The sequence below is a fragment of the Scomber japonicus genome, chromosome 18, assembly GCF_027409825.1.
Source record: "Scomber japonicus isolate fScoJap1 chromosome 18, fScoJap1.pri, whole genome shotgun sequence".
NCBI classification, from domain to species: domain Eukaryota; kingdom Metazoa; phylum Chordata; class Actinopteri; order Scombriformes; family Scombridae; genus Scomber; species Scomber japonicus.
This window is the reverse complement of record NC_070595.1, coordinates 12608556-12627089: the sequence shown is the minus strand read 5'-3', so window position 1 is coordinate 12627089 and position 18534 is coordinate 12608556. Positions and strand designations below refer to the sequence as shown.

General features: G+C 42.0%; 1 protein-coding gene and 1 non-coding gene across 2 annotated transcripts; one reads left to right on the top strand and one right to left on the bottom strand.

The window, feature by feature from the left end:
* Positions 1 to 22: 22 nt before the first annotated feature.
* On the bottom strand, positions 23 to 96 carry LOC128379678 (small nucleolar RNA SNORD49). The gene has a single exon (XR_008323448.1). It is a non-coding gene; the product is annotated as a small nucleolar RNA SNORD49 (small nucleolar RNA).
* A 2567-nt stretch (positions 97 to 2663) lies between these two features.
* Positions 2664 to 16116, top strand: LOC128379165 (sphingosine kinase 1). The gene is made up of 5 exons (XM_053338803.1): positions 2664 to 3090; positions 10561 to 10710; positions 13011 to 13105; positions 13506 to 13621; positions 15207 to 16116. The coding sequence occupies exons 1-5, from the start codon at positions 2664 to 2666 to the stop codon at positions 16114 to 16116; spliced, it is 1698 nt and encodes a 565-aa protein (XP_053194778.1).
* The last annotated feature ends 2418 nt before the right edge of the window (positions 16117 to 18534 follow it).

Below are 18534 nucleotides of genomic sequence, written 5' to 3'. Positions count from 1 at the left end.
AGCAGACATGTTTGAAGACATTTCTCAGAACAGCTTTTGCCCTCGTCAGTTATCGCATCAGACGGCACTTCCTATGCAGCAGTTATCATCAGTGAATCAGTGGTAGCTAATATCACAAGACATTGAGTTTGGTACAAACCATTTTTATGCGGTCTCCACTTCTTACTGCCAATGCCAGGACGGAAAGACCAGCGAACCTGTAACGACACACTGTTTTAGTGATGGTTCAGCAGCAGCAGCATGTCTCCACACATCAGTCTGCAGCAGGTCAGATACCATTGCTTTCCGCTCATGTTTGTCAGACAGGGATAACAAAAATCATCATATGCATATCAATTATAAGGAATATAAGTGAGAAAACACACACAAAAAAAGTACCTGTCTTTCACGATGAAAAAAGGTATCCCTTTGAGGCGAGGAAGGTGAACATTATTCCATGTCAGCCAAAGTTACCTGTAAAAATAAAATAAAGCAAATTAGGTCATACATCTGTAATCACACACCTCTGGACATTAGCTAGCGACCAGATGAAGGCCACAGTCTGTCCGTCCCTCTGAAACTTAACATGTAAAATCATAAATAAAAGTGACTGGGTGTCGGTGACTATAACGTTACTACTGTAAAGTATGTTAGACTGCTTTCCTGAATCACATTATTGAAGAACACCTTTATAACTTCTGCCCGGCACGCGCTCTTCCTGCACGTGCTTGATAGTTAACAGCCTAGCCTGCTAGCATTGTTCATGTGAAACCGCCTTCAAATCTCTACACACTGAAGTCTCATTAATTACTCATCACATAGTTACCTGATCATGTAGGGTCATCTGCAGTGCACTCCATTTTTAGACAGAATAGCCGCCACACGTATGAGGCCTGCATGTTTCTTTACTGCGTGAAGTTCTCACCACACGTTGCCGACGAAAGAGACTGAGACAGAAATGGTTGCGTGATGACGTTTTTATATGCGGTAAACGTCACATACCACGTGATTTCTGAGTGGGTGTGGAAAAAGTTCAACTTGGTTTTTTTCTGTCCAAACCTTACAGAAAGTTTTAAACTAAATTGGAATTGCACTTCAGTTTAATGATAAGTATATATATATGTTATAATTATAATTATGAAAGAAAACATGAGATAATAGTGTTGATGGTAATAAATTAATGCACTACAAGAATACAAGGCATATGTGAAACTCTTGGCTGCTTTGTAATTATAAGTTGACTTAATTAGGGCACACATAAGATGCACAAACCCATACAAATTTCATGCAGTTGCCTGGTTTTGTGTTATTATGTGTGATAAAACAGCAAGTCAAATACCAGAGCTACAATCTTTTATTAAGTTCCTCATGAAAAAAAACATAGTTTTACAAAACAATCCTAACTAACACAAACCAGCTTTAAGCTTTCAATAGCATCAGTCTTCCGACTCCAGTTGTGGGTGAATGAGCAAACATCATCGGCTGATGAAGACCCTGAGATGTGATTGAAAGCCCTAGAAATAAATCTGATAAGTGGACCTTGAGTTAAGATGGCTGGGTGACATAGACAACATCAAATATTCCGATATTTTTTATCAGATACCTCGATGTCGATATTGCTACTACAATATTATAGTAATGACTATTGGTGTTTTCAAAAAATATTTATACAATGAGATTTTTGATAATCAGTCATTTGTATGTAACATATGACTAGGTGGGTAAAGGCAAATAATAGAAGAGCTAGAACAGTTTGGTAAGTTCAGAAATATCATCACTTTGTAAAACCAGGAAAATACCTAGCAAGATATGATGACACTACCTCATCTCATATGACTATGTCGAAACCTATTAGTCCAGCCCAGGGGCGATTCTAGGTTTCAAGCTTCTGTAAAGCACTTTGAATTACCCTGTATATGAATTGTGCTATACAAATAAACTTGCCTTGCCAACTTGCCTTACAGTGATCTACTGTAATGTATAGCCTAATAATAATGGTTCAGAATAAACAATCACAGATTTCTACAGAGAGTACTCTGAGATAGTTAATGAAGCCGGAGGGAAATACAATAATGATGACAAAATAAAAACCAACCATCAGACGGGCTTGCAAAACAATAATAATAAAAAAACAATATTTATTTATTTTTAGGGGTGCTGAGATCAAATTTAGGGGTGCATGAGAACCCCTAAAAAGGGTCTAAAATCGCCACTGGTCCAGCCTTATTTCTAAGGTCAAGAATGAACCATCATATGTATTTCAAAAATTTGACATTAGGTGATAACATGGCTATTTTCAAGTAAATCGTTATTGTTCCAAGTCTTAAGCAGGAGTCTTATGATTGATTTGAGGAAGGAAGGGTTTGGGAGTTGGTTGAAATGATGCTGGATTTTAAGATGATGTAAATGTCTCTGCACCTGGAGCAGATGAGCAGTGAACATATAAATGTGCTGCTTTCAGGTTTCACACAGTTTAAATTCAGGGAGCAGTTGCGGACAGGACAGTGCGCTCTCCGATTCCTGCTCCATCACTGCCATTCCTCTTTCAGTCACTAGGGAGAGACTCTGAACTAGAAAAAAAGCTGCTGTTGTGAAGCTCAAAGGGTCCCACAGCAAGCTGGAAGTGCTCAGAGTCTGCACAGCACCGCCATCCGCACACTGGCCTGCGGGACTCTCCGTCCGGGATGGAGAAAGACGCCTCTGAACCGGACCCATCCCGCCAACGGAACGGGGTCGTGGGCGTGCTGTACGGGGAGTTCACCGACATGCTCAACGACAGGGTCCGGTACTCAGTGAGCCTGACGGAGAGCGCCCTGACCATCCAGAGGATCTGTTCGTCACCCGGCCGGACTAAGGTGGTTTTTAACTTGACAGATTGTGTCGGTTGCCGGGCGTACAGAGGGCCGGACAGCTCGGATGTCGGAGCTTACTTTACAGCCTATTTCTACCCGTTCAAGAGGCGGTGGATGAGCGCTGGAGTGGCCCGCCAGCGAGTGGAGCAGTGCTTTCGGGTCGCGCTGGTCCAGGACCCGCTCGCCAACCTCCGGGAGGCTGAGAGGTGGGCTCATGCCATCAGAGATGCTTCAGTGCTGCAGGCGCCCCGGAGAGATGGTGAGCTCTGTGTGTGTGTATGGGGGGTTTGGGGGGGCATGGGTCACATTTTCAAGCCCCAAAAATGAATTGAAATATGGAAATATGTAACAAACAAATTTGCAACAACAAAAATATGTGGGTTTAAACATCTTGAGTGGGTTATCAAATATTATTTTGCTGTAGGCTGTAGCACCAGTGGTATTTGAATATGTTGATGCCCAAGTGATTTCACTTTTCTTCATATGTCTTGTAAAATGAGCCTTTGAGGGAACATTGCCCCTGTGGGTTCAACCTGAGCAACCTGACTTCCCTCTCCAAAAGCCCCACATAATACTTCAACCTTTGTACATGTTCCGTTTTTGCCCAATAAAACAGGTTTGGCAGAGAGGATGCACACATTCCTTCTGCTCTCTCTAACCTGCTCTACCTGCCATGAAAGGTGATCCACCTGCCTGCAGCAACTACAGCTGCCTCATTTGTACACACAGCCCATGAGAGTGATCATTCTGTATCTGGAGCTTACTGCAAATGCACGCACAGGCACACACACTACACACACATACACACATACACACACACACACACACACACACACACGCACACACACAGAGACTCGCAAAACTGATCACTTAAGTAGTTAGATTTTCAACTGATCCTCTATCAGCAGAGAATGCAGCGACTGCTCAGGCTTCATTACATCTGCTCGGTAAATTCCCTCTGAGAATTTATTGTTGATGGGTGGAAAATCACATCAAAACAAAGCCCATTTTTCATCCTACTTCACAGCAGCTATGTCTAATTAGGTCTCGTCATGTCTTCCTCTGTTTAAAATGCAGACTGTCCTCAGGTTTCTTTGTCTTCTGATCTCATTAGCTTCCTCTGTGCTTCATCTTGGTATACAGTAAGACAGTAATTAACATGAATGCTGTATGAGAAGTGTTTACGCAGCTAATTACCCCCCATCACTCATTAGGGAGAATGTGGTGATTCTTGGTGATGATGAAGCAAAGCTGTCACATGGGGGTACAAATTCAGAATCCAGCCTGTCAGGTCAGGTAATATGTACAGAAATATTTAACTGTTTAGAATATAAAGCAGGCATGCACTCGTGGGCAGTGAGTGCAATTGAAAAAACGGATATTTGACGTGGCAGTGACTAATTTGGAATGTTGCTTGCCAAAGATGGAGGAAAGTGTTAGCAGAGAGATAAGGAATGAAGTCCCCTTCCTGGAAGCAGCCTCCAGGTGTACACTGCAAACACTGAGAGAGAGACTGGGCTCTGTTTGATTCCTCTGGTCTGCAGCCAGCAGGAGTTTGGGTTGCAGCCCTGTATGGTAAGCAGGGAGGCAGATGGTAACCTGAGAGGTAACTGTCACTGCCCTCTCACTGGACTCATCAAAGAGCTCCAGCTTGGGAGGCTTTCAGATCACACATACTAATGAACCAGTTCAGCCATCTAACAGTTTGTAGCGTTGCCCTTTTTTTGCCTTTTCACTCTTTTTTTCCCCCTTTTCACTTCAGTGATGATGTGATCACATCATTAATTTATAAGCTTGTTTTAGCATCCCAGATCCAGGCCATCCAATAATACTGTATTTAACGGAATATATTATGTGTTTTAAATGAGTAATGCTGCGTTAATAGATGCAGGAGAACATGTGGCTTTACTGCCTCGTTATAGAGTGTGTATGAAAGTCAGTGTGATTCACTAATCCCTCATAGTGCATTTACCCCTGAGTTAATTGCGTGTCATCTCATCTGGCGTTGCAGATAGAAAGGTTGGATTAAAAGTGCAACTGCAAGCTAAAGATTTGTGTTTAGTCAGAGAGCCGTAGTGAAAAGTGTAAAGACGAAATGAAATGTGTGAAGGTGTAGTTTGCTCGTTTTCTAATTGCAGCAGTGAAGTTGTAACTTTACTAATTCAGTTTGCATGTTGAAGTCAGTCACATGCTGACTGTTGAAGATAGTCTCAATGGGTTTTTACTCCCACTGCAGGTTCATTGAAATGAATGAGCCGTAAATAATGAAGTGCATACATATGATACAGTCCTGCGCACGCTAATGGTCTTCTAGGAGGCTCCACAGTCAGATTGCATGCAAAGCAGCAACAGAATGAGATGATGGCTACTGTCGTCATTATTATGGGCTGGGTCCTTTTCTGCTTTTCAAACAGCTGGTGGGAGACCAGTTACAGATTTTACATTTATACAATGTATAATTATTTTGATTCCATTTGTGCAATAGTGTTGCAATAGCTTTTGTTCATTGGCTTGATTTGTTCCAAACTTCTGCTCCAATACACCCTCACAATGTCCAAATTCCTTCAAGCTACAGTGCAAGTGTGAGCATGATCCTTGAACCGTGTGTGTGTGTGTGTGTGTGTGTGTGTGTGTGTGTGTGTGTGTGTGTGTGTGTGTGTGTGTGTGTGTGTGTGTGTGTGTGCGTGTAACAAGTTGGAGTGTGCTAAAGAGAAGGAAGGGAGGAAAGGGGAAGCAGTATATTCATATCCCACAAACATCCTCACATGTTTTTCTGCAGCAGTCACTGGTTCAGGTGTGTGTCTGTCAGTGTGTGTGATCTCGTCCCCCTGGGGCTCAGCTGAGACCGTTGTGGCTTCTTGGGTGAAGGAGACAAGAGCTGACTGCATCACCAGACGACCTCTCACCCTGACCAGCATCTCAGTCCCCCTGGAGCCTTTGTCTCCCGCTCGGTGACACACGGCTCTGATGGCCTGTCAAAGCCCCCCCCCCTCCACACCCTCCACCCCCTCTTAGTCTGGTGATGCCTCAGTGGGCTGTGGTGTTTATACTCTTTCGACCTCCTCCCCTCCTCTCCAGCAAACACTCAGCCAACCTTGGAATGCGGTTTGTTTGCAGTCTGAATATAGTGTTACTCCTCAAAAAGACTACTTTCATTGGAATAGCCTATATATTTGTCTCTAATCTCAGATCTTCCTTGAAATTCATTCATATTTTTGACAAATCCCACCTGTGCTGCAGCAAAGTATATCTCGTCTTTATTTAGTATGTTTTTTTTTTTTAAAGAATCTGCACAGTGATACACTTGTGGCAACAAGATGATGAAGAATCTCCTCTCTGTCAGCTCAGCACTTGTTAGCACCGACACATTGACACATTGAGTCTATCTGTCGCCTGTCTGCCTGAGTGTATGTTTACACACTTGTAACTGTGAAAAACACACTGCAGTTAAAGTTTGCTTGCCAGTGAGATGGGCAGGATGTGCCCACAGGAATCTGACTTATTACTAATACACCCTATTTCTCTCACACATATGCTGCATCTATTTTTCTGCCTCTCTCTTTAACTCACACACATATAAGAAGGAATGCCTAGTGAAGAATTCAATAATAATGGAAACTGAACATTAGGTGAATCAATATATCATAGAGCTGCCTTGATGTCTTGATTCTTTTGGTTGTAAAGTTGAATAAATATTAAATATTATAAATCGTTTAAAGTATAGCTGATGTGAACTTCATAGTTTCATAGAGCATATTCAAGCAGAAACAGTTACTCTCTGATTTTATATGCAGTTTATAACTTGCATATAAAATTAAAATATTAAAGTAAATCAAGCATGCCACTGATGTTGACAGCTGATGAGAATAAATAACTGTCCTGTGCAGAGTGAATGATCATTAACAATTTCCAGGTTTGGCTCCATCTACCCTTTACACAGTGAGAGTAACTGCTGAGGTGCTATACTGAATGTAATATTCACTAGAGTTGCAATGATTAGTAGATTAATTAATAGTTGAGTAACAGAAATACAATTCCAAATACTCTGATTCCAACTTCTCAGATGTTGTTTATTTAGTCTTCTGTGATATTAAACACAATATCTTTGGATTGTTGGTCAGGACAACAGAAGACGTTTGAGGACATCTTAGGCACTTGGGAAACAAACATTTAACTAATCGAAAAAGACTGAACAGGTTAATCTATAGTGAAAATAATTGTTAGTTGCAGCCCTAATATTTACTCTCAGTCAACGTACTGACCTTCATTCAGGGTTATAATATTCGATTTTTGTTAAAATTGCTTTAGAGAGGTTTTGATTCAACTTTTTGGTCATTTTGGAGGCGTGAGAGGTGATAGTACTGTTTTCCAGCTTTTTATATATATATTTGTGTGTGTGTGTGTGTGTGTGTGTGTGTGTGTGTGCACAAGTGTGCATTAGACAGACTTCTCTATCACACCATGAAGACAGAATCTACTGCTTTACTGTTTTATCAAACCAAACTGCACCTGTTAAACTGCCAACTTGCAGCAATTCAGATATGATAGACACGTGTTTGCATAAATGCAAAATAAAACATTTTCACCTGTTACATCAGGTCACGTTACGTTATCTAAATATAAACGGTGTGTAAGTTCTTTAAAAGTGGGGTAGGAAACTAGACTTCTGCACCTCCTCTTGGCTCTGTATTCAGGCTTTAGAAAATCTAGCCCATGACAGTTAACTTCAGGCTAATCATGGGTCATTGGTCACATCCCTTCAGATGCTGAAAGCCTGATCCAAAGGCAGAACATCCTGGGGGAAAAGTTACTATTCCAGCAACCCTAACCCAACTGCCTACACTTCTCTGTCTGTGGAGCTTCTCCTCTAGGGCCAACAGTTCTGCCTGTTGCTGCTGCAAGTTTTCCCTGACAGCCTTGAGCTTCATACCATTGCTGCCGGGCGGGTGGGACTGTGATGTGAGAGGATGCGGAGGGAGCCTGGAAGGGAAGGCTGCAGTGATACGAGGCAGCAGAGAGATAGCTGTTAGGTTTTACATTGTCAACTTGCCTACTGCAGCTTTAATACAGTGGAGTTAATAAGTAAATTCTGTTGTATGACAAGTGCAAGATGAGTGTGAAGCTGCAACATGATAATCAGGCTGAACTGATATTTCATTATTCATTATTCTATTTGAGAAATCAGAGATGTTGACAGAGATTTAGAGATCTGGAATCAGGAAGCTGAAGATGCAGGACAAGAGAAAACAACATTAGTGTTTTAGATGTGATGAATTCCAGTGAAAGACGCCAGAGAAAGATGCTGTATTTATTTTGAGAAACAAAGATTTCAGCTTCTGACGGGGCTGGGCAAAATGGACAAAATCAAATAGTCCAATATTTTTGATCAAATACCTCAATATCGATATTGCAACAATATTGTAGGGACAGCTATTGTTGCTTTCACAAAATATTTACTCAATGAGATTTTTGATAAATAATTACCAGTACTGTCAATATAATGATTAAGTGGGTAAAGGCAAATACTAGAACAGAGAGAACAGTCTGGTAAGTTCAGAAAATTACAACATTTCATTGTATTAGGCTTTAAAACCAAGAAAAAGACCCTTATGCCATATCACAATATTGCAATATCCAAAATCTAAGATGATGTCCAGTTTCATATCACAATATTGATATAATATCGATATATAACCCAGCTCTATAGCTTTAGGTTTGACCTTTTGAGGGGCATCTGTATGGGTACACTAAGCCATTCAGCTCGACACACTTGAGTGCAAAACCTGATTCTAAAGCTCTTTCACTGTCAAAAGCCAGTTTCCACTATTGTAGCTGATATTCTGGAAGTGTAGAGAGGGCCTTTTGTTTCTGAAAGCCACATTGTATTCTGATACAAAACAACGGTGATCCTGTGTGGGTGAATGGAAGCAGAGTTTGGCATGTGCCTGTGTGTTTTCGCACTCTCTCCTCACTCTTCTTGCTAGGTTCACACCTCTTTGTCTTTCGCAACTCCGCCGCATCCCATCGGCATGGGCGAGTTGAGGTGGAGTGGAGGCAGCAGCAGTAGCAGTAGCAGTAGCAGTACATGGCAGGTCTCAGTGGTGGAAAGTGAGGCTCCACACAGTCCAGAAGAAAAACACTCAGAGTAGACAGATGTTAGTGAGTCAATACAAGGCATCTGTTTTTGTGTGTAGTTGCCCTATCAGCACTAAACTGGCGGAAATGACTGCATCTCTCTTTATTCATTGACTTTACAGGAAAGAGGGTGATGGAATTTAACCTCCTATGCACTTTCTTCTTCTGATACTCATAATTTTGTCCACCAGATGCCAAAAGTCCGCAACACCTGCAGCTAAATCATTATGGTGGAAATACTATACTGATACTAAAGTTTCTGTCCTCCTCACCCCGAAATGGATGCATTTTTTTTTAGTCCTCGCTGATTCATTTGATATGATGTCTGGTGAGTCTATGTCTGCTCTAAAGGTCAAGGGCATCTGCTGCAGGAAAGTTTCTCCCCAAATTCACTTTTAAAAGGTCATTCTTGCTACAGATCCTTGTGGTGACAGCCAGTGACTAATCCTGCACATGAATATGGATTGAAAAACAATAGGAACTATTTGTGTTGAAACAAGGAACTCATTACAGCAAATGCAATAGCCCTATTAATGCAGTTAATGCAATAATAGTTTTTATTTATATATTTTAACTTCACAGTGTTTAATTAAATGATTTACTCCCTTTAACTCTGAACACAAGCAGCATTCCCCTCTCATTTTTCGCTCTTCTTTTTTTCTCTAATCCCATCAATAACTTTTTTTTAGCCTCGCTAGCAGCATAGCTTTAAGAATGGCAATGTCAGTCTGTCATTCCATTTGGTCCAGTCTGAAATATCTCAATGATTCAATGACTGTCTGATGGAATACTTTGGAGATCACTTCACATTTGTGGTTTTGAGACAATTAATAATTCCTAAGTAATAACATTTCCATCAGCCTCAACTGTATACATTGCGCTTAGTGGTAAGTTGCACGCTAGCATATCAAACATTATAATTACTAAATGAAATACTGCTAAATATGCTGATGTTAACATTTAGTTCCAATACCACCTCATGGAGCCTCAACCATGGTTTTAGATTCTTGGTCTTGTTTTAATAGCACACTTTTCCTTCCTCTTTAAATTGTTAATCCATCTACCCTCAATCCATTATCATATCATATATTATCAATTACATACTGTAATAAACTGCATGTTACTGCATTGAAATATCCATCTTGAACAAGTGCCCTTGAGATAGATGCTAAATGCCTACCAACCCCTGGGTAATGAAGTACAGTCACTCCATTACTGTGTTTTCCCTTGAGAGATGCAAGCAACAGGAGGATTTCCTCATAGGGATGAATAAAATGCACACAAAAACTTCTATTAATAATTGGTGCGATCCCAATTTATCCCAAGAATCATCTGCAAGACCTCTCTCTTTAAAAAAAGAAGCACGTCACATTTACATTAAGTGTCATCTATCTGAATGCTGTCACAGCCTATGACTTTACTGTTCCGTGCTCTGTTTTTTCATAGTGCATTTCTGTGCCACAGATAGCCCGAGGGACGAGGCTGTCCTTATACATTTTTTGAAATATTTGATCATGCATAAGACTTCCTCTTCATCTCTATCCTTCACTCACAACCATCTCTCTCTCTCTCTCTCTCTCTGTGTATCTGTCAGGTGTGGCGTACATGGAGGTGCGTCGGCCTTGCAGAGTCATGATACTGGTGAACCCTCACAGCGGGCGCGGCCAGGCTCTGCAGCACTTTACCGGCCACGTGCAGGGCATGCTCACCGAGGCTGCTGTCCCCTACACACTCGTTATCACAGGTCAGTGACAGTTATACACAGACACCCATACAATATTTCCTCATGCATCGAGATGACACTCTTCTCAAGGTCATCTTGACATGAAATGGGGTTGAGGGGATTAAACTTTCAATCTCAGGATGGGACAATTACAGCGAGAAGTAGGCCACGCTCGCTGCCTCTAACACACGCTCACGCACACTTAAGTTGGCATGAGCAAACTTTAATCTCTGCAGTGATTATGCATTACTTGTGTGATCAAAAATGTACAGGCCACATGCTCAGCAAGCATGAGCATGCACACACACACACACACACACACACACACACACCACACATCTGCATGCACTTGAGCACGCTGATTCAATTCAAAAAGTCATTTCAGTCACCCCAGCTGCTTCGCATTTTGCATGAGTTGCTGGTGGCTTTTTCTGACCTTTAACTGTGTCGTATGTTGGTTATTGTCATCTGTGACTGTGAACTACAAGTGACCTCTCTCTGAATACCAAGGATCAGCAAGGGAAAAGGGGAACGCTTGAATGCCAAAATATCTGGAGAAAAACAAACACGCAAAGTGCATCATTAACCCTTAATCTCCACTCCAACCTCAGGGCTGTTTGAAAGGATCAACTATTTGACAGGTAGGAATAAACTGTCTCTTCCAGCATCAGCTTGACTGTGCCTCAGCTGGATATCTGCTATAGCCCACACCAAAGTGGAATATGACAGTGAATCTAAAAGAAAAGGAGGGAGTATCTATGTTGGTTTATTTGAGAAATAATACTGATGCACATTCGGCCTCTATGTGTTGACTCCTGGGACGTAAAGGAAGGCCAGCAGCTGGATAGTGATGAAAAAAGACAGTGTAATTACAGACATCGACCCAGGCCAAAAGAACAAAGCACAACAGAAGAGACGGGGGAGAATATGGGTCGCTGAGTGGTTGGGTACAGTGGTCAGTCAGATGTGACTATGAGCGGATTAACTGGCACAACCCATTTACGCCACACATAGATTCTTGATGAATGTATCACACAGCGTTTGCCCGAGGAAGGACAAGTACCAATGGAGGAGCCTCTTGTGTCAGCATGTACCTTTTACATAGTGTATGAAGCATCCAGTGCACCAAGCTTCTTCTATCTTTACCCTGGCTAACCTCAGAAGAAGGCAGAAGAGTATGAGATGAGGAGTTAACTGCTGCATTTAAAGTGAAACAACTTCAATTTATCCCCAGACGAGAAAACCTAAAGTGTGTATTCATGCATTGCCTCAGTAGTGTGTAAATATCAGCCACCATCTGTGAAGCTCAAAGAAGAATCAATAAACCAGCAGTGAACATGATGAACGCACTGTATGAGAAACCACCGCTGCTTTCTTCAGGTTGAGATTGGCGTGTTTGCATATGGCAGTGACCCTTGAATAAGGAAGTAGCTAGAAAGTAAAGCATCAGCCTGAACCCAGCAGGCTCCAAGTGCTGAGTCAGCTGTGCAGTGCAGTTTACCCCCTCTGCCTCTGTCTGTCAACACAGCACTGCATCACTGCCTCCAACCTCCCCCGGCACATACAGTAGCAAACAAACAGCACTGGTGGGAAAGTGACAGGTAGAGGTTGACCAAAGGAGAGGGAAGGGAAGTAGAGAAGTTTTCATATTTCAGTTCTGTCCTTGATCAATAGTTGATCAATACTCAAGCAAGAAGATGTTGCCTTCAATGATGGCAGTGCATCAATACTTGCTTCCTTTTACTCTCTCTCTCTCTCTCTCTCTCTCTCTCTCTCTCTCTCTCTCTCTCTCTCTCTCTCTCTCTCTCTCTCTCTCTCTCTCTCTCTCAATCACTAAAGCTGTCTCTTTTCCTTTTCCATTTACACACACAAACACGCACCACTACACCAGGGAGTCTCAGCTGTAGACTTTAATGTTGACGGGACGAGCCTGCAGAGACCCCCTGCAGAGAGACCAACACAAGGACCCTGCCAAAAAATCTAGGCTGAAAAAATAACTCTAAGTCTTCCTCCGGCGCATTAACCAACACTCGCATGCATCCAGTGAGTGTGCACAGACACACATGCTGATATTTGTCAGTCACAGATGTTTGCAGGGCGGCTTAGCTGCCTCGGAGCTGTTGAGTAGCCACTGGATGGACTAATGTGATATGTCTGGCCTGATAAGGGGAAATTGAATCTCTTTTCTGCCTAATCTCTCTGATGCTACCCTAGGGGCTAGCGATGAAGGGAGCGTTTCTCTGCCCTTGCCCTTGTTTTTCTTGTTGTTATTTATTGTGTTTGCCTCTTTTATTTTTCTCTCTTCCACTTGTGTCCTTCAGAGCACCAGAACCACGCACGAGAGCTGGTGAGGAAGACAGACCTATCACAATGGGATGCCCTGGTTATCATGTCGGGAGATGGGCTTCTGTTTGAGGTGCTTTGATTATAATCAGCCTACCGCTCTTTCATCGCAACACAATAGTCAATCAATCACCAGTGGAAACGATATAAACCCTCATACCCCTGTTGCTATTCTTAGCGCTTTTGAGAACAGGCCTGTAAAAATTTAATTTGCATTCAGACGTGACAAAAGAGCTCAGTGCCAGTGATTCTAGCACTAAAATCTCTGCAGTTATTTAATGATGTTAGTAAAGTCATCTTGTTCTCTAGATGCTTCACTTTTAAAATTCATATATGTACACATCTTCCCAAGTCCCAAGTTGTACCTATTAAAGAAAATAATGGTTTTTGTATGGTTTTATCATCTACAGACAATACTATCTATTTAGGACCATGGTGTTTCTGTTTTTGTATTCTTGTTCTTGTTCACTCAGGTGATAAATGGTCTGATGGAGCGAGAGGACTGGCAAGAGGCCATCCAGACCCCTCTGGGGATTCTACCAGGTGGCTCAGGCAACGCCCTGGCTGCCTCCGTCCACCACTACTCTCAGTGAGTCAGTCCATTAATGAGTAATTTAAATGCATGGACTAACGGTGCAAAAGAAAAGCAAAGAAAAACCCAAAAAAGGATGATTTATCTCCTTTTCTGTGTAATTATGCCAAAGGCTGAGTGGGCACATCATCCCTCAGGAGGGAGGAGAGACAGAGGAGCAGACTGGAACTGCTTTGCTGTGCAGCAGGAGGTCATTTCAGGCTGCTGATAACTCTCAAAGGAATGATGTAATGGGTTTAGAAACTCGGCACATTATGAGTGATTATAGTCCAAAGTGCAGCTGTGGAACCAGTCGACTTAGCGTATATCCAGTGTGTCATCTCCCTCTACTGGTTGTTTGTTAGCGCAGCAGCAAGAAAAACCAGAATTTGTTCTAAGGCATCGCCAATGCATTTAGATAAAAGGTTTGAAGAGATGTCCAAATTTGGGTGTAAGGTTGGTGTGACTTAAGACTTGGAAGGTACTAAAACTGGAAATCTGCAGTCTCTGCACACGCAGCTCATTCCACCTGGACATACACACGTTCCTATATTTATAGTATAAGGTTGGTTATTGTTATATTTTTCAACAACAATATTTCACAATATTTCTTTGGTTGACAAAGACTAATATAGCTAATTACTCTGTGCAATAGAGTTCCATTCTTGTCCAAAAAACATTAATGACACATAAATGAGTCATATCATTGCACACTGTTCTGTAAATGCTCGTTCATTAATCCACATCTGAAAACAGTCTAATAGTCAATGATTTATTTTCTCAGGTTTGAATAACTATTGCCAAAAACTACAGTGTGTAGTTTTAGGAAGTTACTGATCCTTTTTTAGAATATCAAACTAGCATATATTTGCAAGAGTTTAAAAAAAATAACACAGACAGTCATTAGACAGGAATGGGAGTGCCATGAAAAGAGGTTAGAGAAGTCGAAAACTACTGAGTGATGGTTTAATCTATTGATTTTGCAGGATTTGTTGGCAGTAATAAACAACTTGCACAACTAGTATAATTTGTTTGGCTCAAAAATGTATTATGAAGGATCTATTATACTTTTTCTTCTTTTCAATCATATATATGTCACAGTGTCAAATTGTCATGTTAAAAATGGCCAACATGTCAAATAATGAGGTAAACGTAAGTAGAAATGATCCTGTCAGCAAAAAGTACTGGCTTCAGACTGCTCTGAATACTTGGTTTCCAACATTTTTTTCTACTTTTAGTCTGAGCTAACAGCAATTCATGATGGATTTCCTTATGTAGACATGTGCTCCGTGCACAGCGCCCAAGTTGTATACCAAGCCGTGACTCCATTACACAGCACTGCAAAGTAAAATTAATAGTTTACTTGTTAGATGTGTCCTGGTCATCTGTAGCTCTTCATCAAACATCTGCTGTGGCTGTTTGCTGTGAATCATGCAAAGCTACTCTAGCATAGTTCAAAAATAAAAAAATTAGAGCATCATGAGTCCACTTTAAAGTAAAAATATATATAGTAAATTCATATATAGAGAGTATTGTATTTATTACACAGATATTTTAAACTGTAGTCTTGTGATGTTCCATTGCTATTGCCTCTTTTCCTCAGGTCACCCCCAGCATGGAATGAGGAACTACTATTGAGCTGTGGTTTCATGCTGTGCAAGGGTCTGGTTGGCTCCCTGGACCTGGTGTCGATCCACCTTGCATCTAAGCAGCGCCTCTTCTCCTTTCTTTCCCTGGCCTGGGGCTTTGTGGCTGACGTCGACATTGAGAGCGAGAAGTACCGCCATGTCGGAGCGATCCGTTTCCTTATGGGAACTCTGGTTCGCCTTGCTTCCCTCAGAGTTTATCAGGGTAGGTTAGCGTACCTGCCTTTTAAAGAAGCGCCAAAACTTCCAAAAGGGAACATCAAGGCTAGCCAGTCACCTTCCACACCTCAGCACCCCTCGCTCTGCTCCTCCCTCCCCTGTCGGCTCATTCCCAACATCTCTCCAAACCAGAACTCGCATCGCAATTGCAACAGCACAAATTCCAACTACAACACCATCACCAACTCCTCCAACAATGCTATCACCACCAAAAGACCTGAAACTCAGAGTACCGGCAAGAGCAGAGCACCATTGGACTCTCTGTTACCAGGTCTGGATCAGCCTGTCCCTGAGAACTGGACTGTTGTCAAGGAGGAGGACTTTGTCTTGGTGCTGGCTATTTACCAGTCTCACCTGGCTGAGGACCTATGGACAGCCCCTGGCGCAATGGCAGATGATGGAATGATTCACCTGTTCTACGTGACAGCGGGAATCTCCCGGCCTGCCCTCCTGCGCCTCTTCCTCGCCATGGAGAAAGGAGCCCATTTGGCATGCGGCTGCCCGCACCTAGTGTACGAGAAGGTAAAGGCCCTGCGGCTGGAGCCCATCTCACCACAAGGCGTGATCACTGTGGATGGAGAGATGGTGGAATATGGGCCTGTTCAGGCTCAAATCCACCCAGGACTGGCCAGACTCATATATGGATGAACTCAGATTATCTTAATCTCTTTCTGGCTGTAAAGCTTTCTAGTTTGGCCTTTTACACTCGTGTCAGTTTCTTTATGTATGCTGTGTTTTCAGAAGTGCCAAAGACATTTTGTCAGCCTCTGGAAATTCCTCTATTTTTCTACAGAAACAACTCGTCCTATTTTTATGGACCCCCCCCACCCCTACCGCACCCGTCCTCTGTTTCCCTTAGTGTTCGATTCAGGGTCAAAGCCATGGATTGTTGTTCTTGCTGCTGGCTGGTACCAGCTTAGAGAAATGGGGAGGGATTTTGTGCATAAAAGAGAGAGAGAGAGAGAGAGAGAGAGTGATCTTTATGTATGTTTGTGTGCACGTGTGAGATTGTGCATGAGGAGCATTGGCACATAGCAGCGTGGCGTAGTGATGGAGGAGTGCATTGTGCACTCTGATGTCGGAACTCATTAGCATGACACATGTATAGAGAAGCACATTTTCCCATCCTGGGAGGCTCCAGCGGAAAAACCAAGCCCACTTGTACCACTGTACACCAGGTCGGCAATCGTCTTCCTGGGCAACAGCATCGCCTCCCTCTTGGTCTGATAAAAGGAGCTTTCAGACTGAAGAGATATAAATCCTTTGGGGATTTGATGTTGACAAATCTTTAATCTTTTGCATAGTTTATATCAAAATCTCCAACAATACCAGATCTAGTCACACGAAGCATTAGTAACCCCCTCCCACCTCCTCCTTTCTGTGTGAGAAAACTTTCTCCAGCTGATAATGCATGAAGCGTTGGCCAGGCAGAAGAAACTTGGCTAGCTGAGGTTACACCTCCACCACTTATCCACTTCCTGCCCTGTCCTTTCTCTTAACCCACTTCATCTGACTGCAACCATCATCAGACTGTAGGAACCACACACTCAGATACACTCTCTCACTTTCTTTTCCCCATCCCCCCTCCTCTTACGCGCAGCTCCTCACATATGCTCACATACACACAAGTTCCCTTGCATCTCTGCAGCACTTAGTGAGGGGGAGGGGCATGGTCTGCTAGTGTGCATATGATACCCTTTCTTGCCATCTTAAGATTGTACTGTCTCTCCCTCCCTTGGTTAATGAGCCATCAGCACCTAATGTGTCCTTAATATTAAGCTTTACATCTGCAAAAGCTTGCTACATGGAGTTGTTGATTTTTCTTTTTGTTTTTTGTTGTTGTTGTTTTTTTCAATCAAATGATAGCTTTTACTGTAAGTGAGTGTCAGAGCTTATGCATTTTGACACATATTAGACTGATTGAGGCACACAAAAAGCAGAGAGAGTGGGGTCTCACACTGGGTCAGTCAGCATTGCATATTGAGAATTGTGCAATGTGAGATCTGCTTTGCTCCACTGCGTGGCCTTTTTCACCGGTTGTTGGTGGTGTGGTGATGAGCATTAGTGCACTGGAGCAGAGGAGAGTGCAAATGTTAGTATTATCATCAGCAGCCCCTACCCCCAACACCTTCCACTCTCACATACACACATACACACATACACACATACACACATACACACTCTCTTTCTAACACACATCAGTTTATTTCAGGTCATGATGACCACAACCGAACTGCTACACAGGTATGCAGCAGATGAATATCATCACGTAGAGAGTGAGCTATCTTTACTGACATTAAGGTCAAGGACAAATTCTGCTTTTTAATTTATTTTTAAAAAAGCAGAACGTCAACAGGGTAAAAAAGATCAACAAAATCACCTCTTATGCTGAAACTAAAAAGTAGAATGTGAAAAGGCTGATACGGTACAAAGGAATGATGATTATCAGCTTTTCAAAGTTTTTGATGAGCATATAACTGTCATCATCCTGAGTGCAGTGCAGTCAATGCAATGAGCTGATAGCGCACATTATTATATTTCTGATGCTTTTTATGGGGAAGTATAAAACGCGTCATTTCAGAAAACAACAACAAAACTGAAAACACAACAGAATTTCAGAAAAACCCATTTACAAAACCAAAGAACACGTTACCAAATCAGATAACACAATGGCATTTAAGAAAACACAAACTTTCAGAAAATACATTTTCAAAACCAAAAAAAAAAAACAACACATCGACAAATCAGAAAACGTATTTACACAATCAAAGAACACATATTTGCACCATGAGCGTTTTCCGGATCTTGTGAAAGAAACCAAGAGTGATTGGCTTCCATTGGGAGGAATATTATATTCTATAAAAACTGTAATGTACTTGAAGTAGACCTGACTTAACATCTGTACTTTTTGGGTTTCCATCTTCACTGCAGTGCCGATTTTTGCCTATAACTTGATTTTACATCCTTACATTTACTGTATAATACTCATAGCTACAACTCATGTTATTCTTCTACCAATACTGTATATCCTCAGTGATGTTTTCCAGGTGCTTTGATTGCATTCTC

Excerpts from the sequence above, each read along its gene's own strand:
- LOC128379165 (XM_053338803.1), top strand. The coding sequence starts at position 2,664 with ATGGAGAAAGACGCCTCTGAACCGGACCCATCCCGCCAACGGAACGGG. Across the intron at positions 10,711-13,010 it reads CTACACACTCGTTATCACAG|AGCACCAGAACCACGCACGA; the intron begins GTCAGTGACAGT and ends TGTGTCCTTCAG. Across the intron at positions 13,622-15,206 it reads TCCGTCCACCACTACTCTCA|GTCACCCCCAGCATGGAATG; the intron begins GTGAGTCAGTCC and ends TCTTTTCCTCAG.